At 44.8% G+C, this 20,116-nt stretch overlaps 1 protein-coding gene across 1 annotated transcript; it reads left to right on the forward strand.

The window, feature by feature from the left end:
• Window positions 1–2,782: 2,782 nt before the first annotated feature.
• PSMD9 (proteasome 26S subunit, non-ATPase 9) lies at window positions 2,783–17,466 on the forward strand. Its single transcript, XM_066603293.1, has 6 exons — window positions 2,783–2,938; window positions 8,542–8,644; window positions 9,311–9,504; window positions 14,195–14,296; window positions 14,480–14,568; window positions 17,206–17,466. Exons 1-6 carry the CDS (start codon window positions 2,825–2,827, stop codon window positions 17,231–17,233), a joined length of 630 nt encoding a protein of 209 aa, XP_066459390.1. The 5' UTR covers window positions 2,783–2,824; the 3' UTR covers window positions 17,234–17,466.
• The last annotated feature ends 2,650 nt before the right edge of the window (window positions 17,467–20,116 follow it).

The raw sequence follows: 20,116 nt of genomic DNA on the forward strand, positions 1-20,116 counted from the left end.
CCTCTCTTCTACATATAGGGAGCCCAGTACTATGAGTAAAGCATTATAGTTGTGAGCCCTGTTACAGATCTTGCACAAGGGCCCAGAAGCTTCAAGTTACGCCTCTGGTTGTGCTCATTATTATATGTATCATGTACACTTAAAGGGGTTGTCCCGCGGCAGCAAGTGGGTCTATACACTTCTGTATGGCCATATTAATGCACTTTGTAATGTACATTGTGCATTAATTATGAGCCATACAGAAGTTATAAAAAGTTTTTCACTTACCTGCTCCGCTGCTGGCGTCCTCGTCTCCATGGAGCCCGCCTAATTTTCGCCGTCTAAAATGGTCGAATGGCCAAATTAGACGCGCTTGCGCAGTCCGGGTCTTCTGCTTTCTTCAATGGGGCTCCGTGTAGCTCCGCCCCGTCACGTGCCGATTCCAGCCAATCAGGAGGCTGGAATCGGCAATGGACCGCACAGAAGAGCTGCGGTCCACGGAGGAAGAGGATCCCGGCGGCCATCTACACCGGTAAGTATAGAAGTCACCGGAGCGCGGGGATTAAGGTAAGCGCTGAGCGGTTTTTTTTTTACATCCCTGCATCGGGGTTGTCTCGCGCCGAACGGGGGGGGGGGGGGGTTGGAAAAAAAAAAAACCCGTTTCGGCGCGGGACAACCCCTTTAATGTAAAAAAAAATAAAGCACCTAGAATGTGTGATTGTAACACTGATATAAATAAGTGATTACAATATCAGAGTAAAAGAATAATGTATTGCTGGAAACTGAGCACTTGAAGGGAGGCTCTAATACCCTGTTAGGTTGCCTCTAGCTTAGATGTATGGTGTGATACGGGTGGGCATGGAGGCTCTAGTACCCTGTTGGGCTGCCTTTAGCTTGGATGTAAGGTGTGATACAGGCGGGTATGGAGGCATACAGGTTCTGTATGGTATCCTGTGACATATCAGTCCACATTCGCTGTAACTGAACCTCTAGATCATGCAAACTCGCAGGCTGTCAAAGTTGGTGTCCCAGATGGTCCCATACATGCTCTATTGGTGATAAATCTGGTGACCGGGCAGCCACAGAAGTATGGTAGTTCTGGAAGCATTCCTGTGACACCTTTGTGTGTGCAGCCAAGCTTTGATGAGAAGGGGCTAAAAGAATCATCCGAGTTGGAAAGAAATATGATTGAGAGCAGGAAAAAATTCATTAAAAAATAAATAAATAAACAGAGACATGTCACCACTACAGGGTACAAAAAATGTTGGAGAGAACCAGAGTGGCAGTACTGGACCAGCGGGGGATTACACTGGTGAGTAAGGATTAGGCTGGGTTCACATCAGTGTTACATTTTCCATTCTAAGAGCAGAAAAATGAGAAAAAAATGAATCTAGTAAAATCGATGTAGATTTCAGCAGGACTTATTTCATTTGTTTGCTTTAGTTCTATCGGCTTCCTTTTTTTACGGCAAAAAAGACTGTTCTAGGGGACTTTTTTAATACAAAAATCCAGATGGAACGGACCTGTCCATTTTTCTTTATTCCATTGTACTCTATGGGGATGAACACAATAAAAACTATTGTGTTTTGTATTCCATTAAACGGATTTATTATAACTGCACTCGCAAAGGCGGTAAAATAGAGCTGCATCTCAAACAGAAATAATGGATCCGATAAAACTGACCCTGACCGATGTCTACGGCGATGTTCACACCAGCGTTTGCATTTCCGTTTTGCTGTTCTGTTATGGGAAAAGCAAAACAGAAAGAACACATTTCCGTTTTCCAGCCCATAGAAATGTATTGACATGGAAGGTTTTCTGTTTCAATCCATTTCTTCATTTTCCATCTCCAGTCCGTTTTTTTATGGATTCGTTTGCATCGCGGACTGCGTTGTTTCATTTTTAAAAAAAAGTGAAAGCATTCAGATTTTCTTTAGAAGCCACTGAAATAAACGGGAAAATGTGATCAGTTTATTTCAGTTTCTCTCCTCCAAAAAACGGACAAAGAGACGGAAACCCTGAACGGAGCCCCAGCGCAGGTGTGAGTTCACCCACAGACATACGTTTCTTTCTTCTGAAAAAGGATATGTTAACAACGGATAAAAGAACGCTAAGGTGAACCCAGCCTCAGGGCCCCAGCACACTAGCGTTTTTCACGCGTTTTTTTTCACACTATATCGCTGCGTTTTTTTAAACGTGAATGTCAGTAGGACTTTCTAATGTTAAAAACGCATTGCAAGAAAATTGCAAAGCACGAACTTGCAAGTCCTACTGAGCAAATTTGTGTGAAAAAAAAAATCACGCATGAAAAACGCTAATGTGCAGGGGCCCCTGGCTCCTACCCACTTGCATTTCTTTAACGCTGCGTTAACGCGTTTTTAGCTCACATGTCAATGGGCCTTTATAATGTTAAAAAGGCATCACGAAAAAATTGCAAAGTCCCATTGACAGTTGTGAAGCGTGAGAGCCCTTGTATCTGTGTTTAAAATGCACGTTAGTAAGCGCGATATCCAGCCGAGTTTCCCCCACAACTCACCCTGTGCGCCTCACACCACACATCCCCTCCATGTGCCTCTCAAATCACCCCTCACCCTGAACTGCCCCATGTCCTTCTCTACTCATCCTCAGCATCTCACCCAGTGCACCCCACAAACATCACACAGCCCCCCATGTGCTTTCCAACTGCCGAACCCCCAAAACTCCCCGGTGCCTCCACATCTACAAAACTTTGACACTCGTCTTTCCAGAGCCGCCTCTGTAAGGGTCACGTGGCTTGATCAGCTGGTCTTCTGACGTCAGACCTCCTTCCAGCAACTCCACTCTAGCCTCTACTCTGGTGTAAGCGATGTCTGACACCGGGAGTCAGCCCGTCGTATCCATGCAGGACGTCCAGCAGCTGATCGTCCGGAAGGACGAGATCGAGGCGCAGATAAAGGCTTATTACGATGTCCTGGAGGATGTAAGTTGGGGAGATGGGTGAGACCCCAGTATATGCTGTTCTCAGGACGAGGCAGTCATTACAGGTGTGATACATACTACATACACAGTGATCGTGTTATGTCTACTATTACAATGACCTTTACAGGAAATATATAACTTCACCTACTTTATTTAGGACCTGTACATGCACATAAGGGGTTAACCTGGTGTTTTCCCTGAGTCATGTGTTTGTGGCCCGGATTATAAAGTGCAGCTGAAAGTTTTCAAACTATAAAATAACTACTTTAAAAAAAAAAGTATAGTAACTATAAAAGTAACAAGAGTGATTAAGTTTATTTGTGTTTTGTTTTATTTCATTTACAAGATTTCCAGTATTAGAAGGCGTCTGTCAGTGTCTGTCTGCAGCTACAAAGCCAGTAGTACTGCAGGAACGCTGACATGGGGGACATGCTGACAATACCTCCCCCACTGCTCAGCCTTCCCTTAAAGGGGTGGTCTCGCGAAACCAAGTGGGGTTATACACTTCCGTATGGCCATATTAATGCACTTTGTAATATACATTGTGCATTAAATATGAGCCATACAGAAGTTATTCACTTACCTGCTCCGTTGCTAGCGTCCTCGTCTCCATGGTTCCGTCTAAATTCGCTGGCAGCTTGCTTTTTTAGACGCGCTTGCGCAGTCCGGTCTTCTCCTTTCAGCACGAGCCGCTTCAGTGTGCTCCCCGCTACAGCTCTTCTGCGCATGCGCAGACGAGCTGTCACTGCTCGGGAGCGCGCTGGAGCGGCCATTCTGTACCTTCCTCTGTTAGAGGAAGGTGCAGAGCTGCCGAGCTGTCCGGAGAAGCCGCCAAGCTGTCCCGCCGTCCAGCTGTCCTGGTAAGTGATGGGCCGGGGGGGGGGGGCTGCCGCTGCGCCGGGGGGGGGGGGGGGGCTGCCGCTGCGATGGGGGGGCTGTCGCTGCGCCGGGGGAACTAGCGCTGGGCCGGGGGGGGCTGTCGCTGCGCCGGGGGAACTAGCGCTGGGCCGGGGGGGGCTGTCGCTGCGCCGGGGGAACTAGCGCTGGGCCGGGGGGGGCTGTCGCTAGGCCGGGGGAACTAGCGCTGGGCCGGGGGGGGGGCTGTCGCTAGGCCGGGGGAACTAGCGCTGGGCCGGGGGGGGGGCTGTCGCTGGGCCGGGGGAACTAGCGCTGGGCCGGGGGGGGGGGCTGTCGCTGGGCCGGGGGAACTAGCGCTGGGCCGGGGGGGGGCTGTCGCTGCGCCGGGGGAACTAGCGCTGGGCCGGGGGGGGGGGCTGTCGCTGCGCCGGGAGAACTAGCGCTGGGCCGGGGGGGGCTGTCGCTGGGACGGGGGGGGGGGGGGGCTGCGCCGGTTACCTTCTGCCTGGCGGTGGGTGACTGGTCGGCCGTGTTCACTCCAGGGGTCCGGTCGGCGGCTGCGGGGCGTCTGGTTGCCATGGAGACACAGCTGGTAGCGTCTCGGGAGCGCGCACGTCGGGCTACAGCAAGCGATGCGAAAAGAGCTGGCGGCCATGTTGGGAAAAAGTTTTATAAGTTGCTGGAACGGTAAGTAGAAACCAGCTAGGAAAGTCATTTACAGGGGTAATTAGTAATGTATGTTTAATTAGGGGGACTGGGCAAAAAAAAAAAATTCACTGCTTCCTCGAGACATCTCCTTTAAGACCGCCAATATCTGCCTTTGCTACCACCACGTCTAAAAGTGTAAAATTAGAAATATCCCTTTTAGGCACCAGGGATCAGGAGAAGCACATAAGGGTAATGGGATAAGTGCTCACAGGAGATCCGATCAGGCAATGAATCCAGCCACTAAAGTCGCTCATCTGAAGAATTTAGCTCTTCCCACCAGGGGGTCAGCAGCCACTACCCACGACTTCAACACAATGGTCATATGAAATACATAGATACTACAGGAGGAAAACCGAGCGGGCGGTCAGGAGGCTCACAGGGGATATAGATGGTCAGCCATGGTTGGTAATCCGCTAGTAAACCTGGTCAGAGAGGGGGAGAAGAACTTCTCACACCTTGGAACCCCCCAGGATGTCTGTGACGGCTCTGATTCAGTAAAAGAAGCTGGAAACTTCCAAATTTATGTTCCAGAACTTTTTTGCTCAGTGCGTTTTGGGGAAACAAAACAAATCTCCTTCTTCAGGATAAAAATACATTAAAAATTGCCAGTCTGTAAAGCAGGGACCATAGCACAGCCTGTAATAGCAACCTGGGCCGCTGCACTATGGTCAGCTCTTACCACGGTGACAGCAGCCCTGTTAATTGATTGATCAATCATCAATAGAAAATGTAAGTAGTCCCAGAATACCGCTATAATACAAACCAGGGCCATTATCTAACAATGGACCGATCATCTCTGGCATCATTTACATACATCACGCGGCTGATCTTCCTGAGGCAGGCCGAGCCGCAGAACAGGTATGTGTAACCGGCCCCCAGGTCAGCGTCCTTGCCGTTCTGCTGGTTTAGTAGCTGCAGGAACACTGATGGGTGTGCTTTGTTTTTGGGCAATGTCTGATATTGCAAATGTAATCGCTGAGGTGAGAGAAAAAATGTACCAAGTTATGTCTGATATTGCAGCTTATCCCGCTTGAAGTGAATGGAAATACATAGCAATAGTACATCTGTGACAGAAGTGGTGCTGTTTCTACGAAAATAAACTAATACTGGACAATCCGTTTAATTTCCATGTCTGCCATTGACTGACTTACTACAGGTGTGTAACAATGCTTCAACTAATGCTACACCGAATACTGCAGAACTAATTGGGTATTTTAAGGGCAGAGTCACACGAGTGTATGCGCAAAAACGCTCGCTGCAGCGTATTTTCACATTAAGACCTCCTGCACACTGGTGGATTTGCATTGCGAAATCCGGAGTGGGATTCCACCTCTGGATTCAGCAGCTAATCCAGCCCATAGCATGCTGTGGCAAAACACAATTTCCTGCCCATGAGCGGAAATAGTTTGTGATTTTTTTTTTTTTTAATTTTTTTTTCCCCCCCCCGCCCGCGGGGGAGAAATAGCAGCATGCTGCGATTTTGTGCAGGCTACGCACGGCCGGCTTCCATTGAAGTCAATCATTATTGCAGAGTGACGCTGCTCCCATGACCATCGCCATAGCGGCGACCTGGCATCCTCTGTACTGCGCATGTGCCCCAGCTAGCCGGGGGGCATATATGCAGCAGAGGATGAAGACAGCAGATCGGTAAGCAGGAGTCACTGGCCGGGCACCAGGTCGAAGAGCGCTGCAGGAATCCCACATGCGGAGTCCAACCTGCCCGTGTGCAGAAGGCCTCACAAGGTTTGAAAAGGTACATCATTTCCATGTTGCGTGCGTGTCTGCGCATAGTACTGTAATTTTTGTGCACGCAAGGCCAATTCACATGCACATATGACACACCCTTTCTGTGGAATGTAATGCCTAATATGGTCCAGATGTGTCCTTTCCCTGTGTTTTGCACAGTGTCACACCCTTCTTGTGTATTTACCTCCCGTAGACTTCTATGGCTCTTTTGCTGGGCAAAATGGAGCAAGACCGTGCGCGAAATGCTTGCACAAAACACGACAAAATCAATGGGCTCTCTTCTTTGTTTAGTGCTCGTAGGTTTTGACTGCGCAAACATGGTCATGTGACGGAGCCCAAAAAAACTTTAAGACTATTTGCAACCAGTATCTAAAAAATATAAGGAATTTTGTAATACATCTTTGACCCTATTACACTGACTGATTTTTTTTTTATTTTTTTTTTGCGTGTTATGTAGTGCCTGCCATTCAGATGTAGCAGAGCATTTAGTATGGGGATGAATTATCAGTTATCAGCATACAAATAGCATTCATTGGCAGCACATCCCGCAGTTTATATGGGCAGATGTGCTGCCGACCAGCGAGCATTTTTATGCCAACTTAAAAGAGAATCAGCCGATGTACAAACCTTTGCTCGCTCATCGGCAGAGCACTGACCTATTCACATGGCCCAATGATTGGGTAAACAAACATTCATACCTGATCATAAACCATGTAAAAGGGCTTTTATTCTAGGAAGATGTCTTTCTTCACTTGTCATCCACTTCTTCTTTCCCTCCTCCTCTTGCATTAATCATTCTTTTTCAATATGCTGCTAAAATCCATGTCAAGAGAGACAAGACAGATCAACTTATGGAGGCATTAGATTATAGATGTTTCCAATTTAAGTCTATGGAGAGGGGAGGAAGAGCAGCTGCAAAGGGAGAGAAAGATAGAGATGCTGCTGCAGGCTGTAGTAAGTGTTTTATCCCAACCCCAGTGCTGTTTTCACAGTTGCACTGCTCAGTACTGCTGTATAATAATGTCTTGCATGCGTTCTACAGAAATATAGGGGAGCAGGATCTTTTCTCTGTGAGACAGGATGGTGCTAATAGAAATTGAGTCAACGGAAGTGTAAAACTAATGTTGAATGTGGGGTATAAGTCATACCATGTCCAAAAAGTGTTAGTTCTCATGTACACATACAACAGCTTATCCTGAAAAGTCACCTGGAAGAGTTTCTTAATTATGTTTCTTTACTTAAAAAAAAAAAAAAAAGATATTGGCATTTTTTCATTCTTTGTCGCCACCATTATTGCAAAAGTGACAATGGGCACAGCAGCCAAACCAATAACTTTGAATTGGCTTCTTGGAAATCAATGGTGAGATGTAATTTTGGCATCCTAATCAAAAAGTTTTACCATCAGTTTTTGTGAGACTTATTTAAAGACACAAACCAAAATGGCTTTATTTCGAGTTGTCACTTTTGCAAAATTGTCAACCATTGCAAAACAGGAAAATACTAATATTTCCTGTATGTAAATGTAACATCCTTACCACCAACCTTTGACTCCCGCTCTAACTTCTGACTGATTGATTATATTGCCAATTTTCTATTTGAGCAATATATCCTCTTTAAAGGGGCTTTGTCATTAGAAAAAAAAATCAATACTTGTCTATTCCTTCCTAGACAGTATTCTTACCGCATCTTCTCCTCTCCGATCTTCTCCAGTCCCCCGGGTCACCTCGCCGTAAACCGACCAGATCCTTTTCTTCTTGTTATGAAGCGTTCACTCTCGTAATGTTCACTGCCTAGCAAGGAATGCTGAGCTATTGCCCAGAATGCACATGCGAGTGTTCATATACTATTAACAATAGCTCGGCACTCCCTGCTAGGCTGTGAACGCTACGTCACTAGTGACTAGGTACATTGCCCTGCATGAAGGAGACTGCCGAGAATGCACGCTTTGTCGCCGGAAGAAGCAGAATCGGCTGGCTGGAGGTGAGGTGACCCAGGGGAATGGAGGAGAGAGGAGAAGATCGGAGGGGAGAAGATGTGGTAAGAAGACTGACGGGGAAGGAATAGGTAGGTATAGAATTTTTTTTTTTTTTTCTAATGACAGAACCCTTTTAAACGGGAGCTACCGGCCTGTCATGTAAGGACTCTACATTTCCATCCATTTAGGACAACAGTGATGCTACTGAGGCTATACCCTGCAAAATGTGTTGAGGAACCAAAGTTGAATTAATATAAAATACTATATTTGTATTGTTTGTTCTCCACTTACACACCATTTCTTTTTTTATTTTGCAGCAAAAGAATATTGGGATGGATGGGCCCCTGGTTGACAGAGATGGATACCCAAGAGCAGACATTGATATTTTCCAAGTGCGGACTGCACGGCATAACATCATCTGTGAGCTATTCTTCGTTTGCCACAAGTTTATATTGTCAGCATCCTTTACAGGGTTTTCCTATTACCCCCTCTGCTACCCCCCGCCCCCCCACTGTTCCAGATTTGCATTGATTGCAACCAATCTTAGCCCAATAGATAAAGCATATTCTTCTTAAAAATGGTAACCATTTTTGCGTTCTTCACAATAATCGTAGCATCTCTGGTCGGCTTGATTTTATGCAGGAAGCTTATGTTAGTTTATAGTACAGGACTGTATGATTTGATAATCTGCAGGTTATTTTTGTGATCTGTGTGCACTGGACAGTATAATATATGCAATTCAAGTCTCATAATTCTTATGTTTCATACGTCTTTATTGAAATTTGGATAGAAAAATATGGCCACAAAGCGCCTGGAAAGACCCCACGCAGGGGGATATAGATAGCGACATAGTAAAAGGCATTGGTATAATGCAATATGAAACCTTGAAAAGTACATAACAAAATAACACTAAAGGTCACATTGTAGAGAGTATTATATACTACTAGATCTAAAGGATTTCTCAGAAGTCAGTTAGTGAGGTATGGTTCTCGATCAATGAGATAGGCCGCTATGTCAGATGAAGAACCCTGGGGATGTTGGCTTATTCTCGCTATGGACATATGGTGTTTTTCTCATAATTTTCAGGTTTGCAAAATGATCATAAATCCATCATGAAGGAAATAGAAGAGGCCTTGCACAACCTACATGCCCGGGAAAAAGAAAAGAGACAGAAAGATGAGGCAGAGGCTAAGGCCGAAGCACTACAACACAACCAAAGTTTACCTGATGCCTTTGCAAAAGTTGATGCAGTCACGCCAGGGTCTCCAGCTAGTATGTGTGTAAGTGAATTAATGTCTTGCTGCAGTTGTACCTACCGAGGTACATCTGAAACCTATGGTTAACATGATATTTTGGGTGTAAGTGACTTACACTCCTGGCATTAATGAAATTTTAATCTGGGCAAAAGAAACAAGGAAAGGCAATAACTGACTATTCATGACATTAACTGCATATATTAAATTGAAGGGCGTGGAAACCTAGCACTTCATGTTCTAACATGTTGATATTACTTAAATGTAGTTGTGACCTGCCTCCCATCACTTTAACTTTGCAGGAGACATTGTAATTGGAAGGTTTACATCACTGGGACTTCAAAGGATTGCTACTGTGTTTTCCCCAAAATAACACCCTGACTTATATTCATTTTTGCCCCCAAATTAGGCACAGGGTCTTATTTTCGGGGAATGTCTTATGCTTACCTAGCAGGTGCCGTCCAGGTCCCTCTTGCTGGTCTCCGCAGTTCCAGGTTGGCTTGCTTGCAGTTCTCACCGCCAACAGAACAATTCCTTTCTGGGAACTGGGTTTGTAACCCCACCTACAGCAAGCGATGGCTGTGATTGGTTCATTGAGCGCTGGCTCTGATTTGGCTGAGCTGGGGTGGTAGAAAATTAATCAGAGCAATCGCTTGCTGGAGGCAGTTTTTACAAACGCTGTTACCAGCAAGTGATGTTCTGTCGGCGCTGAGAACTACAAGGAAGCCTGCCCGAAACTGCGGAGACCATCGGGAGGGACCCAAACGGCGCCTGCTGGGTATGTTTTTTTTTTTCCCCCCCTTCATGTAGAGTAGCTAGAGCTTATTTTTGGGTTGGGGCTTTTATTTCAAGCCCACGTCCTTCCTCCTTCCCCTGAAAATCGGGGTGGGTCTTACTTTCAGTGAAACACAGTAATAGTTAGGTCCTGTGTCTTAGGATAAAGAAATAGCTTTGCATCTTTTATAGGAATATTCCAGAGAGTGGAATTTGTTTTCAAGTTTTCATCTATCTGCTGTATGGATGAGAACTGACAAATTGTTGAAGATTACTGAGCACAAAGCAAGAAGCAAAGCGCATGGCAATTTCCAGAGCTTTAATTGAAATGAAAAATTAATGGAGTGGTGGTGCGCCTATATTATCTCCACTCTGTTCCCTTGGAGACCAACTGGCCCCCCGTTCTCTTAATTAGTGGGGTTCCTAGCGATCAGACCCCTGCCGATCCAGCCATGGATGGATGAAAATTTGAAAAAACTTTCTCAGAAATACCACTTTAGGTTTACTACAAAAATGGCTATGATTGCAATACATTTTAATTTATCATGCAAGCTTAATGGGGTTTCCCATGAAATAAAGGATTTCTGTTCTTAATTTGCAGCTGTGGGAGGTGAGTATTTTAACTACCCCTTTTAGGGAAAATGGGTAGGAATGAGATTTACAAGGGAATCCTATTTCTAATAATCTGGTTTAATGTTATTGATCTTATTGAGAACATTTTACTGTCTGGTCTTCATTGAAACTGCTTGTTCCAGTGACATCAGTTGTGGGTGGGAAGCATCTACAGTAAAATGCTGAGTCATGCCTCCCACCAACTCTATATCACTTTCTTCATGGACCTTCAGTGTTGGACATTCATACATTCTCCCATGTCCAAGAAAAACGTTGTCTTGGTTTACGGATGCTTTCACATGGGCGACAAAATCGCGTGATTTTCTCAATGCGACAGTGCTACAAATCTCATGTATGTGAAGCCCATGCTTTCCAATGGGTTCCTTCATATTTGCGATGTTTGCTTTGAGGAATCTTTCCCATGAGCGTATATCAGACGGTCGTTTTCATGGTCGGCTGATATACGCTGTGATGTGATTCATTAGATTCCAATGCATCAGATTACATGGCTGTATTCCTGCGATGTAAAAGTGTCCGGCCAGCCAATATAGCACCGGGTATTTTACGTCGGGCCCAAAGATAGTTCTGGAACTATCTTTTGGGCCTGAATACGTTGGTTGCTGCATGGGCTCCTATGGGCAGAAGTGCTCCTATGGGCAGAAGTGCGAGGGAGTTTTGCAGCATGGCTGTGAAACTCCCTCCCCGCTCTCGGGCTCACCTCTGCTCTCCTTCCCGCTGGCTCTTTGCTTCAGGGATTTTACCCATGTGGAGATTTTACTGCCCTATTTTTTTTTTCTTTAGCTACCAAAATTATTCTTGTTGCGTTTTTTTTTTCTTGTGACATATCGGGCTCTTTTTTAATAGATTTTTCACTGAGTTTTGTTTTCGTTTTTAGTTTTATTGGGGGTAAAAAGCTAAAAAAAATATTTTTTTAACACTTATAGTTGTTTTTCTTTAAATTGGTATATTTACACTAAAATAAAGTATGGGAATTGGTTTCTCATTTTGTTTTGGATGTTCTGATATATAATGTTTGGTTTTGCAATATAGGGCGCATATGGCGACTGTTTTAGTTGGTGTCGGCTTTCGGTCATTTTTTTTGTGTGTATGTATATGGATGGCTAGATGGATAGATAGATGTGTGTGTATATGTATATATATATAAATATATATATTTTTTTTATTCTGTAATTATTTTTTTTAACCTAATCCTGTAACTATTTTGTTTTTTACCATCTATGACCCTCATGACTTCCTATAAGAACTCTGGGGGACATTCACGTGGTCTTATTTTTTTACACACTTTTCCACTGTAGCTGGGGCATCCATAGGAGAGTTATAGAGAAAAATATCCCCCTGTAGTGACATCAGTCACTAACAGAGCTGATCAGGGTCTGCTTGGACCCTGCAGCTCTGCTGTAACAGAGGATCCCGGCGGTGATGTGATCACCAGGTCACGTAGTGGGAGAAACACTTCCACTTTCACTTCTTGGTACATAGCGCCCATTGAGTATTGTCTACCCAGGAGAAGAGAAGGCAGGCATGGTTAAAGACCACTTCTTCCTTCTCCTCCAAGTTCTCAGCTGTTACTAACGGCTAAGAACTTGACCTGCTCCTGCTTGATTGAAGGAGCAGAGGCTTTAATCCCATGCCGTATTTCTGCTATTTGGGAAAGCTTGGGACCAAGCGCTGTAAATTTACTGTGCTTGGTCCTTAAGGGGTTAAAGGAGCACAATTTAAAAATGGTTCTACTGTACATGCAGAGTAACTTCAAGTCATTCGGGCTGATGATATGTCATCCAACTAGCTGCATGCAACCAAACCGCACCCACTAATGGGGTCAATGGCCCCTCAAATTTACATTAAAAACTGCGCAGTTGTTAGCAACTGCAGGTGGTTGGTTTGGTCACATGCAGCCAGTTGGACAGTGTGTTGTCAGCCTATGGGTCCTTTTAAACAGAAAGTGTTTTCATACAGGAGCGATGATTGCTCAGTAAATGGAGGCGGTGTGGGCCGCAGATTGCCTCTGCCCACCTCCATTAAGGCCTCCCTCACACAGGGCGTTTGCAGAAACGCAGGGTTTTTCAACGCTGCGTTTACTGCAGCTTCCGCCCCGTTTCAGCAGCGCTGGCATACTTTATGCCAGCGTTTTGGCTGCGTTTTCAGCTCGGCTGAAAACACAGCCAAGGATGCTGAAAAGAAAAAAAAAAAGCAATACTCACCTAGCCACTGCAGTCCGGGTCGCGGCCGCTGGTCTCTGCCGCTGATCCGGGCTTCCTCTGCACTCCCAAGTCTATTGCCGTAGGCCAGGTTTGAGAACCCCGCCTCCGGCAATAGAGTGCTGTGATTGGTTGTCGGCGCTGGCTCGATGTCTAATCACAGCCCTTCATTGATTGTCTCAGCCAATCAGAGCTTGCCGGCGCTGATTGGCTGAGACAGTCAATGAAGGGCTGTGATTGGTGGAAAAGCCCGGGTGAGCGGCAGAGACCAGCGGCCGCGACCCAGACCGCAGCGGTTAGGTGAGTATTACTTTCTTTTTTTCTCTATCTAGCCTAGCTGGGACTGATTTTCGGGGTAGGGCTTCTATTGCAAGCCCCCCCCCCCCCTCGAAAATCGGTGAGCGGTTAATGCTGCCAAGAACGCGGCACCAAGTGTTGCCGCGTTTTCAGCAGTGCTGAAACCGCTGCCCATTCATTTTAATGGGCGACGCAGGGTTAAAAATGCCCCAAAATAGAACTTGCATCGCTGTCAAAGCGCAGCATTGGGAGGCGCTGCGTTTTCAGCCCTGTGTGAGCAGCCCCATTGAAATGAATGGGAGTGTTGTACAGCGTTTAGCGCTGGACTGAAAAGGCAACGTTAAACGCTGTACAAAACGCCCTGTGTGAGGGAGGCCTAACAGTAAACGGGCAGTCATTCATTGATGAACACAGGGCAATCGTCATTTGAATCCCATGCCTGCAGAAACTGAACGACGAAGTCGCTAGCAGCGTTTACACTGAACGATTGTTGTGCAGAATCCCATGATTAGTGAGAACCTGAAAAATAATCGTTTTGTGTAAAAGGGCCCTTAGCGGTACTGATTAATCCAATATTTCCAATTACAATGTAACTGAATAATGAGCATAATTCAGAAGCCACGTAAAATGTGCATGGATACCGGTAATGGTGCCAACGAAGTATCCATTAGCATCATAATCTTATTCTCCATTGCTGAAGATCTGACAAATTAGACTGTGCTGATTTGAGGAGATTCTTCTGTGGGTGAGGATATACGTTTTATCACTACATTTTACTTCAATGCATGTCTTAATCTTTCTTTTTTTCTTCTTAGGGATTGCAAGTTGGAGATGAGATAATTGCATTCGGTTCTGTAAATCCTAACAACTTTCAGACTCTACAGAATATTGCCGCTGTAGTACAGCACAGTGAGGGGGTAAGTACACATCTATGTTTCACACCTGATATGACTTCTATAGTAGAAGAGAGTAAGAACAATCTAGAATTCAGGTAAAAATCCCCCCTTATAGTAGTTGTCAGAGGAGCCATGTCTGTTTTATGTGCGTTTTGAAAATATATTGGTATTGGTTAACTATCTTTTTTATTTTTTTTATTTCAGAAGCCATTAAGTGTGACTGTTGTCCGAGATGGAAAATCAGTTCATTTGGGACTCACACCTCAGCGGTGGAGTGGGAAAGGGCTTTTGGGGTAGGTTGACTACATTTTTATCATTTAATCAGTAGGCTGTTATTCCATGTGCACATTTTCTATAGTTCTCTATACGCCTATTGCGTAACCACTTGACATTCACAATGTGTCTAAGTCTGTCGATTGCATAACCCGAGAAGACTTAAAACACCGCTGTCATTAGACAGTACCACTTTATAGCGCACCTACAGTTATTAATATGTGACTGTACTAATACAAGCCTCTTTACACTGTACCTGTCTGGAGGACTGTGCCTTCCATTTGCTAATCAATGTTGCTGCACTGTTGCAATAACTTTCTATAGATTCTTTGTGTCTCTTGGGCTTCTGTACCCACGAGAAGCCTTAATTTTTCCTAGGAGTGCAGTAGCAGAGGCCTCTAATTAGATACAGATGCTTAGGATGTGAGCTGCATCCACTTTGCCTTGCTGCAGGAGATCACTTAGTTATTGCAGCCATGTGGCAGGGGTTTCTGGCATTACACGGTAGAGTCACAGTTCTCTCATAAATAAGATTGCAAAGGGACTAGTATAAGTATCAACACATTTTACATTTGTATGTTTAACTAGTGGCATTCCAAGTGCATCTATAAGATGCTGTTTCTGCAGGGCCTTCTGCCGAAATGTGCACGCAGCCCTTCCAAAGGATAGCACAGACATTTGTCTATTTTAATCAATATTATGCCCATATATCTTCAATAGCTATCCCCCTGACTTTTCTATACACATGTCATCAATAGAAAAAGTGCCTGAAGTCCTGGACGACCCATTTAATGTGAATTAGTAAAAGCTGTAAGAATCAGGGGAAAAAATGCATTTGTAATCTACCCTGGCAATGTTTTATTCTGAAACTTTGCAATAAATATTAAACTGATTAAACAGTTACTGCACAATATAATGTGTATGATTTATGAAATACTTACCGAAGACACAGCAATGGGAGTTTTAAAAATCCCTATTAAAGGGGTTAATGCAAGGGTCCAACTAAAGCTCAGAAATGGGTCTAGGTTAGAGATGAGCGAGTATACTCGCTAAGGCACATTACTCGAGCGAGCAGTGCCTTAGCTGAGTATCTCCCCGCTCGTCTCTAAAGATTCGGGGAGTGGCAGAGGAGAGCGGGGAGGAACGGAGGGGAGATCTCTCTCTCTCCCGCTCCCCGCCGCAACTCATCTGTCACCCACGCCGGCCCCCCGAATCTTTAGAGACAAGCGGGGAGATATTCGGCTAAGGCACTGCTCGCTCGAGTAATATGCCTTAGCGAGTATACTCGCTCATCTCTAGTCTAGGTACATCTAGATATAGGTATGTAAAAATTTCACATATAAAAATCAAGAAAAATGTCAGTTCTTTCACTCCCTGATGTAACACTGGAGCTGTTAATCACCTTCGTTGCAGTCTCACTGCTCGTTGAAAAATGAAAGGCCCATTTAGACACAACGATTATTGCTCAAAATTCGCTCAAAAGCCTTCTTTTGAGCGATAATTGTGTCTAAATGTGCTTCCATCGTGCACTGTTCGTGCACTATTCATTAATCTGTGATTTCTAGCAAGCTAAAAATCACTGATGACTGTTATCAGCGCCACACGCTGATTTTCTCAGCGGGTGGCGCTGATAGTATTCGTTCAGCTGGTATCCCGCTGGGACTTTCCAGCAGGATACCAGCTGAAAGCTCCAAGAACAAAGGAGCTGTCAGCACTTCTGCTGTTTCTCGGATCTATCAGCTCAGCGGGACACCGCTGATAACTGCGAGAACAAAGTAGCTGTTTTGTATATGCAAACAGCTGCTTAGTTCTCGCAATCAGTGGTGTCCCACTCCGCCTGCGTTTAACTCTTTAAGTAACTAATTAGCTACTTAAGAGTTATGCAAAGATGATCGCTCAAAACTGTCACTCAAACTGCTGTTTGAGCGATCATGTTTCAGTCTAAATGCACCTTAAGTCACAAGATCCCTTTCTTTACCCTCTGCTTCTTTATAGCCCCTTCCCATACACAGTGTAATGTTGGACCAAGCTGTGTATTGGCTTGTTTCCTCTGCATTATTACAAAGCTAGCCCCTGTAAGTCACCAGCATTGATGATGTGCCAACACAACAGTAGCAGCAGAATGCGCTGGGTAACGTGGGTATGTGTTGACATATAGTAATCAAAGCTGCTGAAAGAACAACAGAACTTCTGGGAACACGTGACTGTGTTGCTAATGGAGGGATGGGTGCACTGAAGAAAGAGGATCTATATTAGTATGTGGATTTATGTTGTGGATGTAGCAGAATATAATTTCCTGCTGCTGGATTACCCCATCTAAGTGAATGTCATCCAGGGGTGGCCTTCGGCCCAACAAAGAAGTACAACATTTGCAAATGTCAGGGCAGGCGTGCATGGCTTTTTATTGGGAAAGTGGAACTATAGAAATGCATTAGAGAGTTGATGGGGGAAATATTTATTATAAGAAAAAAGACTGGAATTGATAATTCTTATCAATGCACTTCTTACATAATTTGTATGTCCATTGATTGTCTTTAATGCTTGAAATCAGTAGAAATATGCATTCTTATTCCTCAACCATCACTTGGTGTTGAGCATATTGTTAACCTATTCCTGTCTACATGAATCTGTCATACAATCTTTGCTTTCCTTATCAGGTGTAACATCATTCCAATAAAGAAATGAAACTTCCATACGCCTAAGGTTGAAGTTGTGCTACCCGCTGTTTGGTTTTGGAACATAGACTGATCTCAGACGAACTTGCTTTGCTTTAAGAATTGGACTAAATTTTGTTTGGCTTATCGTAAAGATCTGAGTAAAATGGACTGGTTTTTACAGTTTGTATTTTTAAGGTTGATGTTAAACAATGGAAGCCATAGTGGGGGCTTGGAAATGTTAATAAAATATTTGAGACCAGACTGAACTGATTGGGACTAAATCGACTGCACTCCTGGGCTGTGCTGGCCCAATACTAATTTCTCCAGCGTTATGGTCCAACAGCCATCCTAGCCTGCAAGATGAGGGGTAGAAGTGCTGGTATTTTATCCACAATGTATATCACCAGCATTTCCATAATTTAGAAGATGACAATATTGGTCTCCACAAGAGCATAGAGCTCCACAGTGGTGACTTGTGGATGTCACTTTGTTGCTGATAGTCCTCCAACACTCATTTGAACACTGCCTAATAAATTTGGCACTTGCTGAGTTTATTGCATGGCCTACTTGGAAACCTTTGACTCCCTACTGGACATTCCTCTAAAAATTACATTCTTCTGCATAAAATGGCTTTCTCTGTTGTTTCTTGGTGACTTGTAAAGAGTGTTACAAAATATAGATAGTATTTATCAAACAGTGATATAGGAGCTCGGGGTATTGTCTCTTCTTTCCTGCGTTAGCTAGGGTGATAAAAGTATGAGCTGGAAAATAATATAAAATAATAAACAAAGTTTGTAAGGTGTGGTGGTTGTGTTATTTTATTACTTTTCACTGAGGCAGGTAATGTCTATTAGGCCTCCCTCACACAGGGCATTTTATACAGCGTTTAGTGCTGCCTTTTCAGTCCAGCGCTAAACGCTGTACAACACTCCCATTCATTTCCATGGGGCTGCTCACACAGGGCTGAAAACGCAGCGCCTCCCAACGCTGCGCTTTGACAGCGATGCATGTTCTATTTTTGGCCGTTTTCAGCCCTGCGTCGCCCATTGAAATGAATGGGCAGCGGTTTTAGCACTGCTGAAAACGCGGCAACACTTGGTGCCGCGTTTTTGGCAGCGTTAACTGTTCGCCGATTTTCGGGGTGAGGGCTTGCAATAGAAGCCCTCACCCCGAAAATCAGTCCCAGCTAGGCTAGAGAAAGAAAAGAAAGTAATACTCACCTAGCCGCTGCAGTCCAGGTCGCGGCCGCTGCAGTCCGGGTCGCGGCCGCTGGTCTCTGCAGCTGATCCGGGTTTCCTCGGCACTCCCAAGTCTATTGCCGGAGGCCAGGTTTGAGAACCCCGGCTCCGGCAATAGAGTGCTGTGATTGGGCATCGAGCAAGCGCCGACAACCAATCACATCCCTTCATTGACTGTCTCAGCCAATCAGAGCTTGCCGGCGCTGATTGGCTGAGACAGTCAATGAAGGGCTGTGATTGGGCATCGAGCAAGCGCCGACAACCAATCACAGCACTCTATTGCCGGAGCCGGGGTTCTCAAACCTGGCCTCCGGCAATAGACTTGGGAGTGCCGAGGAAACCCGGATCAGCTGCAGAGACCAGCGGCCGCGACCCGGACTGCAGCGGCTAGGTGAGTATTGCTTTTTTTTTTCTTTTCAGCATTCTTGGCTGCGTTTTTAGCCGAGCTGAAAACGCAGCCAAAATGCTGGCATAAAGTATGCCAGCGCTGCTGAAACGGGGCGGAATCTGCAGCAAACGCAGCGTTGCAAAACGCTACGTTTCTGCAAACGCCCTGTGTGAGGGAGGCCTTATACTTGAAATTGCAGCCCTTCACAGTAGTAGACAGTTTAAAACGAATACTTTAATATTAGTTAAAATATAATGGGCCTACACAGACAAACTCACATATATAAAAAATGCTGGCCGGGGAGCGGTGTGTGTGGTGCCGCAATATGTAAAGTAATAGATTAATCAACAAGTCACCTCTAAGGACAAGAATAGAGATTATTAGATATAAGAGGGACTAAAACACGGCGCTTGAACATCCACAACACCTTTATTCTAGATTTATAAATTCCACAGACCAATAGGCTGATCGTATACTCCCCCTGAAAAATAGGGACACAAACTTGCCCCATATAGATGCAAGCGGGGGCTTATTCACAGTGCTACAATAAATGGATAGCGCCTCATGCACAATTCTATAGTTCAGTCCATCCCTATAAAGATACAAGAGGGGCTTATTCACTGTGCTCCAATTGATTAGAGGCACCTCATATACGGTTCTTGGTTCGACGCGTTTCTATGTCTAATATCAACATTTCATCAGGAACCTTACAGTGATGATACCAATATTAGGTCTCGATATTGACAGCTGGGTATGGAATAGAGGTAAGATGGCTTTTAGCAATTACAGAGAGACTGACTCAAGCGGTCGTTACGACTCAATAGACCGATGTTAATAGTCACTGGGGGTTTATAGATGACACCACCAGTATTCACAGTTTTACAATAAATGGATAGCACCTCATACACGATTCTATAATAAAAGATAGAGTGAGAAATAGGGCCTCCAGCCCGGGTGATAGACGCAGCCCGAGGCGCTATCTCTCACTCTTTTTTATTATCTTGATGCACTTTTGCTAGTACTTTGGGGGAATATTTGAGCTAATTACTGACTCAGGGCTGTAGCTACCGGTCACTGGTCTGGGCTATTAGTGAATTACAGTGATCAAGATAGAGATATTGCTCTCAAATTTATACTCCTATAGAACTAAGACTCGTATGTATCTGGGATCATATACCTGCTATAGGTCCGTAAGCCACTGCTGACATCCATCCACTCTATTGTGAGTGAATTGATTCTATAGAAGCTATACTCTGCTGTTCTGGGACTATTCAACTAGATTCAG

Source organism: Eleutherodactylus coqui, chromosome 5 (genome assembly GCF_035609145.1).
Source record: "Eleutherodactylus coqui strain aEleCoq1 chromosome 5, aEleCoq1.hap1, whole genome shotgun sequence".
NCBI lineage: Eukaryota > Metazoa > Chordata > Amphibia > Anura > Eleutherodactylidae > Eleutherodactylus > Eleutherodactylus coqui.

Bases quoted from the DNA above. Each gene is read 5' to 3' on its own strand.
- PSMD9 (XM_066603293.1), top strand. From the start codon at position 2,825: ATGTCTGACACCGGGAGTCAGCCCGTCGTATCCATGCAGGACGTCCAG. The intron at 2,939-8,541 runs GTAAGTTGGGGA...TTTATTTTGCAG, and splicing joins ATTACGATGTCCTGGAGGAT to CAAAAGAATATTGGGATGGA. The intron at 14,569-17,205 runs GTAGGTTGACTA...TTTCCTTATCAG, and splicing joins AGTGGGAAAGGGCTTTTGGG to GTGTAACATCATTCCAATAA.